General features: G+C 34.5%; 1 protein-coding gene across 1 annotated transcript; it reads right to left on the bottom strand.

Annotated features, from left to right (window-relative positions):
• Window positions 1-432: 432 nt before the first annotated feature.
• LOC134278013 (DNA-directed RNA polymerase I subunit RPA43-like) lies at window positions 433-3,592 on the bottom strand. Its single transcript, XM_062760313.1, has 5 exons — window positions 3,263-3,592; window positions 2,926-3,036; window positions 1,710-1,916; window positions 1,146-1,329; window positions 433-749 (listed from the first exon to the last, which is right to left on the bottom strand). The coding sequence occupies exons 1-5, from the start codon at window positions 3,439-3,441 to the stop codon at window positions 702-704; spliced, it is 729 nt and encodes a 242-aa protein (XP_062616297.1). The 5' UTR covers window positions 3,442-3,592; the 3' UTR covers window positions 433-701.
• Between the last annotated feature and the right edge of the window lie 6,387 nt (window positions 3,593-9,979).

Here is a 9,979-nt window from a genome sequence, read left to right as displayed (position 1 = left end):
TTAGGATTTCAAAGTTGGAACAAGAAAAGACAACATTAAGACTTAATGCACTGCATCAGAATGTTTGACCTTGACTCTTTCTTCATTCAAGGTCATATTAAGAAAAACAAGACCAGGCCATAACTGTAATAATTATTTTGAGTTTGAGATATTGAGGTTTGACTGTATATACATGTATTTTCATGGATGTATGTTTCTACTTAGGATTATGCAATTGAAAAATTCAAGAAAAAATTTATACTTGTATATATTCTGTAACTTCAATGAACATTCCTTTAAACTTGACCTCTTGCAGTCACATAGAAGATTCATGTTTTAACAAAACAATTTATTATACCAAAAAAATCTCAAAACATAATTGATAACAAATGCATAGAATACTAGACATATGTAATCTATACAATTACTAGTAATCTATATCATAAGCTTACTTTGAAAAACTTTAAAATTATAATATGCCTATTCTTATAACATACAGTGTAACAAATTAAAATACAATGTGGGTACATTTTATATTTTGTACAAGAAGACTTCATGGGATGAAAACAATGTTTTGTCAAACATTCACAGAAATTGTCTCTTTGACACTGGTGAACCCTTTATTGCGTGTATTCTGGACTAGACTTGGGACAGTTTTCAGACCTCGGCTGGTAACTCTTCGGTCTCTTTTGACACAGTGATTGATCTGTAAACATTTTCTTTCAAACTTTTTCCTTCTTTGATTTCTTCTTTTTCTTCTTCTCAGATTTCTAGAAAAAAAAAGCAAATTTACAAAAAAGAGACTTATAATAAAGTGTTCATAGTTTATGTACCAGGTGGTAAAATATCACTTTTTTCGAGACACCTTATTTTTGCGAGATGGCTATTTGGTAATCATCAGTGAAACAAATTTTTTTTTAACTATGATTTTTGTTTCATACAATCCTTATTAATATGAATATATGCAATAATGAAATTTTCACGAGTGGACAGACTTATGCTATAAAGTTCTCACAATTAAAAATAATTGATTTACAGTATGTAGGTTCGGGTGGTGGTGTTGGGGTACTCCATCTACACCTCAGATGCATACTTCTGATGTTATAAGCCTTTAGCTCAGGTGAGCTAATAACAATAACTTACAACCATAAAGTATAATCCAATACCTTGTGTGTTACAGGAAGTGAATCCTCCTCATTTATTTCTACATCCTCTCCATCTAACTCCCTATCTGCTGTCTTCTCTGTTATGTCCAGGCTCTCTCCTGCAGCCATTGGTTCATCTTCATCAGGGAATGATTTCCTGTGAGATTTCTTCTTGGTCGTTTTTGTCTTTTGTGTCACTTCTTCACTGAAATATAAATGGTGTTTTTAAATACAATGCTCCTGTTGTCCTGACATTGGCCAATGATTTACTAGTATATTGTCGGATACTCACTACATTCGATCCACCACAAAAATTTAAATGCACATGACAGTTTATGTTATGCATATTTTTTAATTTCATGTAGAAATTATTGATAATAGTATTTATTTGATCATGGAATATAGTAATAAATATTTTTTTAACCCAAACTTAAGTAAATATTACAATGAAAACAAAAAAACATGAATCCTTTGGGTGTGCATGATTGCTGGGGGAGGTCTTTGAATCTTTGTGAATGTCCAAGCATTTTTTTCTACAATATTTAAGCTACTTATACAATTAAACATACAAGTAAGTTTTGATACCTCCATAAAACTCCATGCATAGACAGAATTCTGTTGTTGACAAATATTCTTTCCACTTTGAAGTCCACCTCATTTCCCTCACTCAGTTGCTCAGCATTTGACTCGGATTTCTTGATTGATACATTGAAGATGCCATAGACTAAAAGACTGACATGGTTCTTGAATACTCTGTGTACAACACCCTTCAGTGAAGCCCCTACTTCTGGCCTACATACAAAGACATAAAACAATACAATGCATGATGGAGTCTTTCACTGTTTTATTATAGGTACAGGACAGGATCAAGCAGGGTGTAACTGCAGATCTGTAGCTCACTGGTCTGAAAAAATATTTGGATGGATAACCAGAGCTTTAGTGTCATTCATTGAACAAAAGTGTACATTTCTTGTACACAAAAATGTGCCATGTTCTCAATTTAACTCTCTGTTTGTTTATAATAAGGCACAATCTCAAAATTTTACTAACCGTGTGTTCCTATCATATTCTTTTACTACTTCCACAACAAAAAAGTTCCAAAAACCATTGTTTATAACTCTCTTGGACAAGAAATTGAGATGATTGAAAACTTAGCCTATTAATACAGCAATATTAGGTGGTAAGATAATTCGGTCCAGTGCGCCATGTGCATGACTTGTACATGCAGTTTTGTTTTGGAAGTAGCAGAAGAATAGGTTAAAAACACATTTTTAGTATCATTTTGAAATAAATAAAGAAAAGAAACTGTGAACCAGCACACTTTTATGTGCACATTAAATATACACTTTTTTCAATTGGTGGTACTGTAGCTCTCTGGTCGTTCAGGCCAAGATAAATAAATTATGTGTCTCCTATTCCATCCTGAGAAAAAATAAGGTAGGTAGGTAGGGAAACCATTTTATTTTATTATAACATTTTATTGGCAAGCACACTGTCATTTTTGTTACCATGGAAATCACTGTCAAAACATTTCTGCTGAATGTGTAGAGCATATGCTTTTTTTTCATACACGTAGAAGTGATTGAAATACTGGTAAGGATTTCTAATAACAAAACTGGAATTGTTTACTTCCAGAAAGATATTGGTGGATAAATATTTCAGGGTCGGCACATGTTTTTTGGGGTCATTCAGGGAACCGGAAACACACAATTTATTTATCTAGGCCTCATCCCAATTTTTTCACACCAGCTTGAGCTAACTGCAAAATATATTTATAACAAGTTTGATGAAATGTACGTACCTGAAAACAATAAAATCAGCAACAATATCAAAGTGGATGTAAGGATCCACAATAAGTCCCATAGCTTGTTGTATTTTAATGTTACTGTATGCAATTAAGGCACCACCAAACCTTGAAAACAATAGTATAATGTTTACATTAAGTCTTATTTGGGTTCAAATATGATTTAATTTGTTGTTGAAGTTACTGTTAGCATTTTTTAAATTTAATTAATTACATGTTTTTAAAATTGTGTCTGTATCGTACATGTTATAGAACCATATACTAAATGAACTTGTTCTTTGTTATTATATACAGTAGGTTCCTGCAGCCAATTTTTTTAAAGACTAAAACTTACTTATCTGACACTAAATTTCTTTCCGATTTCAAAGCCTCCTCGATTCCTTTTCTGGTATTTCCAAGAAACCGAGGATGGAAAATGATACGCTTGCACTCGTTTATTTTGACAAATTGGGAATATTCTTCTGATTCCATAATTTCTTCGGCCTCTTTAAATTTGATGACGTTGTAATTCATTTTGATGTGGAAATAGGTCAATTCAAGACTAAACAAAGTAAGAACTTGTGAATCACACCATCGAAATTTTCTTTACGTTTTTTAGCACAGAAAAGCGAAAAAAATTGAGATTCGTTGTGATGTACCATGTGTACTTGTGCAAACTCAAACAGGAAACATCCAACTGTCATTAAATAATGACAAGGAACGCTCAAAATATTTATTTCCGGTTATATAAAAACTAATTTCTTATTGCAAGATAATCTAGGAAACTTATATGAATTAGTATGATAAGGGACCTATTTACTAACAATATAATATATACTCCTTAATCAATAGTTTTTGGTTGTCGTCCGTCTGTCTGTCTGTTTGTCCGCAAAAACTTAAACATTGCCCACAACTTTTGAGTGGATGGGGCTATGGCTTTCATATTTTACAGGTGGATTCCTTGTGACAAGACCTTTCTTAGGGTCATACCAAATTTGACCTGACCTTCGAGTTTGACCTACTTTTTACAAAAAAAAACCGAACACTTTAACCTTGATCAAAACTTTTGAACAGTTGAAGCTAGGGTTTTCATACTTCACACGTGTATTCTTTGTGACAAATCCTTTCAGTGGGTATAAATATTTTTGACCTTTTGACCTTGATCTTAGAGACCCAATTTAAAAAAAAAACTTTAACCTTGGCTATAACGTTTGATCAGTTAGAGGTAGGGCTTTCATATTTCACAGGTGTATACCTTGTAACATGACCTTTCTTTAGGTACCAACACGTTGGACCTTTTGACCTTGACCTTTGGAGTTTTACATGCATTTGAGAAAATTCAACCCTTGCTATAAGCTGCCATACGAGGGCATCAGTGTTTCACAAACACATCTTGTTTATACAATCCAGACCGGAAGACTGTATGTAGGCCTATATGTTTCAGCAAAAGCTTAAACATCGCCCATAACTTTTGATTGGTTGGATAGGGCCGTAGGAAGCAATTTCAGGCTGGGAGGGTGGAGGGGGCAGTACCACACATTTTCAATTGGGGTACGGTCAACTAAAAAATACCTTGACAAACAAACAATAAATACATAAAAAGTAAACAAGCAAATCCAGAGAATTGTGGTCCCCCGCTTTCGGTGTCTTTGTGGGTGAGATGTCATTATTTATGGCGTATTGTGTCAAATATGGACGCCCTGTCTTATGTCATTCAAAAGTTATCACTCATATTGATTTTTATGTAAATTTGGTCAAACATGAAGGTCAAGGTCAAGGGTTCAGCAATCATAGCATGCTCGGAAATATCTTGTCACAGATAATACACATGTCAAATATGTATTTGTCAAGGTCACGGGTTAAAAAATCAGAGTGTATTAAGAAAAGTATTGTCACAGGAAATATACACGTGAAAGGTGAAAGTCCTAAATCTTCTCAATAAAAAGTTATGACCGAGGTTAAAGTTTTGTAAAGTAGTTCAAACTTCAAGGTTAAGGTCACAGGGTAAAAAAATCATCGTGTATTTAGAAAGGTCTTGTCACAGGTAATACACATGTTTAGTATGAAAGTCCTATCTCTTCACATTCAAAGTTTTGGCCTATTTCAAGTACAGTTTAACTTTTTGGAAAGAAGGTCAGAAAAGTCTTGTCACAGTCAATACACATATGTAATACGAAAGTCTTATCTCTTCTCATTCAAAAGATATTACCAAGGTTAAATTATTTGCGACAGACGGACAAAACTACAGACTGACAGACAAATGAGATTTAGTCATCAGGCGTTTTAATTGAAGGAGCACATGTTTTCTATAGTATACTATTTATCGGCAAAATAATGGGGGGGGGGGCAAACACCCCCAGGTTCCCCCTTTCCCCCGATTCCTACGGCCATGTTGGCAAGGAACTATGGTTCTAATATTTCACATGTGTATTTCTTGTAATAAGACCTTTCTTAGGGTAGCAACACTCACAACCTCTTGATTTTGACCTTGAAGTTTGACCTAATTATACAAGAATTTACCCAGCTCTAACCTTGGTCTTAACTTTTGAACAGTTTCTTAGTAAACATGGCAATACCGTTCATCGAAAGCAAAAACCAATGCACAGAATTATGTATCTTAGTGTAGTACGGGGGCATCAGTGTTTCACAAACACATCCTATATATTTCACAGGTTTATTCCTTGACATGGTCTTCCTTTGGATACCTTGGTGTTTGACCTACTTTCGAAACCTTGGCCATAACTTTTGAACAGCTGGTGCTAGAACCTTAATATTTTATTTGTATACATGTACTCAGTATTCCATATGACAAGGCCTTTTCATGGGGTACCAACAATTTCGACTCTTTGACCTTGAAGTTTGACCCAAAATTGAATTTGAACAAATTCAAAGAATTGTGGTCCCCCGCTTTCGATGTCTTTGTGGGTGAGATTTCATTTTTTCTGATATATTGTGTCAAATACGAATGCTCTTTCATATGTCATTCGGAAGTTATCACCAAAGTTGATTTTGCTAAAATTAGGTCAATTGTCAAGGTGTAGGTCAAGGGGTCAGAAATCGTGTTAGCTACCTTATATTATCTTTGTTCACATTTTACTGCAGTTCATACAGTTTTAATGCCCCCGTATAAATCGAAGACTTGGGGGTATATAGTTTTTGTCGAGTCCTTCCGTCTGTATGTCTGTCTATCTGTCTGTTTGTCCACAAAAACTTAAACCTTGCTAATAACTTGTAATTAAGTGGAGCTATCACTTTCATATTTCACATGTGTATTCCTTGTGATAAGATCTTTCTTTGGGTACCACCAAATTTGACCTTTTGACCTGGAGTTTGATACACTTTTACACAAAAATTCCATACTTTTAACCATAACTTTTGAACGGTAGATACTAGGACTTTCATACTTCACATGTTTTTTGTGACAACCCTTTCATTAGATACCAATATCTTTGACCTTCGACATTTATGTTCTTTTTAAACAATTAACCTTGGCCATAACTTTTGAAAAGTAGGGTTAGGACTTTCATACTTCACATATTTTATCCTTGTGAAAAGACCTTTCATTGGATACCAACATTTTTGACCTTTTGACCCTGGAGTTTGACCTACTTTTTAAAAACAAACCTTGACCGTAACTTTTAAGGGTTAAGTCTAGGGCTTTCATACTTCACATATTTAAGCTATGTGACAAGATCTTTCATTGGATACCAAGAACTTTGACACTTTGACTTTGACCTTGGAGTTTGACCTTCTTTTTAAAAACTTTGACCTTGGTCACAACTTTTAATCGGTTAGGGCTACATGGCTTTCATACTTCACATCTATAATCCTTGTGACAAGATCTTTCTTTATAAACGAACAACTTTGACCCTTTGACCTTGACCCTGGAGTTTGACCTACCTTTCAAAAACTTATCCTTGGCAATAACTTTTGAACAAGTGGTGTTAGGGCTTTCTTGTGAGAAGACCTTACTTGGGTACCAGCATATTTAGTTTGCATTTAAGAAAAGTTTAATCTTCGCTATGTTGCCATACGGGGGCATTAGTATTTCACAAACACATCTTGTTTTTATAATAGGTATATCGAATATATCCATATCTATTCAAGTGCCAACTGATTACTGAGTGAACAGCTTATAAAGGGGTCCTCAGATTTTGTTTCCCCCGCCGGTAAATAGATGTATAATATTTTCCCACTGTAGCTCTTTGGTCATCCATTTCATATCTTTTTCAGACCAGCAAGCTACACATCTGCTGCTTAAACAGACGTGATTCTTCCAAAACATAGTGAAATTCAGGGTAATGACGTTACATGTATATGTATAAAGTGAAATGATTGATTGGTTGTTATTTAACGTCCCTCTCGAAAATTTTTCACTCGTGTGGAGACGCCACCACTTTCCGGTGGAGAGCCATAAATTTTGTCCTATGCTCTGCACTTAGGGCCATTGAGCAGAGAGGGATCTTTTTCGTGCCAGCACCTACTGCAACACAGGACCTCGGTTTATACGGTCTCATCCGAAGGACAGTTCCCACGTCCCACAGTGGGATTCGAATCCGCGACGTAAGGATTCACTCCATGTACTAGTACTCCGCGACTGTAGAGAAAATGCTCTGTCCATTGCGCCACGCTTCGCTGCTCCTATGCATCTAGGAGGTATACCACGTGTTTGACAGGGATCTTGATTTTAAAGGCCTACTATACCCTGAAGAAATCCCCCTGTGTTATTTACTTTATATAAAGTAATTAATAACTGTAAATAAAGTAACTGATAAGTTAGGCAAATAAAAGTATTTTACAGGAATTTTTAATCTTCATTCAAAAATTTACCAGGATAGATTTTAATGTTTTGATAGCTTTGTAAATACTTGTACATCTAATAAGTAAGTGAAAGACCAGAAGAGGCCAACTTGAGAGGAGAAATGCTAAGATTTCAATGCACATACTGTGAAATATAAGGAAAAAACGTACAGTATTCAAGCTAAAAATCAATTAAACAATTAATAAAAATTTGGAACAGAACAAACATGGACCTCCAAAAAATCAGATCATGTGCCATGGAGGAGCGAGACTTCCCTGCCGACCGGTCAACCCCCCCCCCCCCTTCCGTGTGCTCGATCCTTGTCATGATCGGGAAATAACAGACAAATCCTTCGACAATTCGGTGTGTATATGATGGCGGAACAATAAGTATGAAAAAAGTCTGTCAGCATTTGACTTAATGATAAATTGTATTTGCTGACAAGGTCATTGGATCGACCATAGAACTTATAGATATTCTTGCTTCATCAGCTTGTTTGTCAATAACTTACCTCGTATTAGAAATGTTCATACGTAGAACATGGTCTTCCGTATCAAATCAATTGATGCAGGTGACAAAGGTTTATTGCTGCATAAATAAGAGAAGTTGATTGAAAAGTTAATGTTTTCACATTTATCATAAACCTTTGTTGCTAGATAACCATCTTTTTGAAGGTCACATACTTTATGGTATCTTTTATCTCATGCTGTTCACACGGAGAGTTTAATTCGCAGTAAATTAATGCGAAGTAAACTAATGCGAATCAAATTAATGCGAATTAAATTGCGTTCACACGACAGCTAATGCGAAATAAACTAATGCGAATTAAAACATTTTCTTCTACAGTCAGGCGTCAGTAAGTCTATTATGACGTCATTTGTAAATCACGTCATGTATGCAGAACCATCCTTTGATACATCATGTAGTGGCTACAGGTATTCATTGATTTTAGTGATTAACATACTTTCCCTCAATTTTGGAATCAAATATAGCACAAATACCTATATATAATCACCAACACGTGTCCTGTGACTTAATTCTGGCCTTGCGCATGCGTCAAAATTTAATTCGAATTAGCTTCGCTTAGCGTTCACACGAAGCTAATGCGAAGTAATTTAATGCGCAATAAATTAATTCGAATTAAACTAATTCGCATTAAATCCTCCGTGTGAACGCTAAGCGAAGCTAATTCGCAGTAACTTTATTTTTTTAACAACATTTTTTCTAAATTGTTGCATTAATACAAAAGGCACCCCTAATCGCGGGCCAAAAAGGGGTCTTAGCCTATCTTGTCCTTTGACTTTAATATGTTCTCAGTTCATGGTCAGATCTTGCGGCCAATTTACAGCTCAACGAACTTTTTAAAGCCACACGGTTTTTCACACAAAATAAAGTCACATTTTCTCGCAATAAAGCTTAAAATTATCGAGTTTCAGTACGAGACATAACCCTTTTAGTATTAAATTGTTCCATGTTAAAGGTACACATTCTCTAAAATCATTATCTTTTGTTTTAAAAGTTAATGGTCTAAAAGGAAATTTGTTTATAAATTGTATGATATTAAAGCATACGAATCTATCATAGGTTTTTACATATTAATTAATGGAACTTCCTTTGATACTATTTGGTTGAAAAGTTCAAATGTACTTCTTAAAGATAAGTATTTTTCGAGGTACTTTGCGCATTTTCCATACTTGTCTTGGTTTTGTCGAAATTCAGCGCCGAAAAATGACAAAACTGCATGAAGAAATCGTGTAAAAGGATAAGAAAATAAAGTATTGTTTATCTTTCAACAAAGTAAATTGTTAATATCGAAAAGAGAATTCTTTTTACATTTATGGTCTGAATCTTTGAAATGTTGCGTTGGAAGGTATCTTTCATGATGCTTTATTTCAAAAGTTAGCCTGAAAAATGCCATCTTTTTAACATGGAAAGCAGTCGAGCAGTCGCACAGATGAGAAATACATGTATCATCTTGCGCCTTAGTGTTATATTAATGTTCAGAAAATACAGACGTTACATGAACTGCACTCTTTCTGTATTAAGGCAAAGCAAAAGTATGCTTAAAAATGAACGGATACCAAGACAGTTGCATTTGACGAGAAATATGGAGGAAAAAAAACATTTGGAAAAACTAAGATATCAACCAAGAGCATTTAAAAATTCTACGAATTATTATATGTGAATTATGTTGAAAGTAATGGGATATGATCTAAATCAAGTTATAAATCATTTTTAAAATTCATTTTGTCGTCACATTGCACAATTTCT

This window comes from Saccostrea cucullata, unplaced genomic scaffold (assembly GCF_032062105.1).
Source record: "Saccostrea cucullata isolate Sc308-1 unplaced genomic scaffold, CSIRO_AGI_Scuc_v1 ctg458, whole genome shotgun sequence".
Classification (NCBI taxonomy): Eukaryota; Metazoa; Mollusca; class Bivalvia; order Ostreida; family Ostreidae; genus Saccostrea; species Saccostrea cuccullata.
This window is presented reverse-complemented; position numbering and strand designations above follow the sequence as displayed.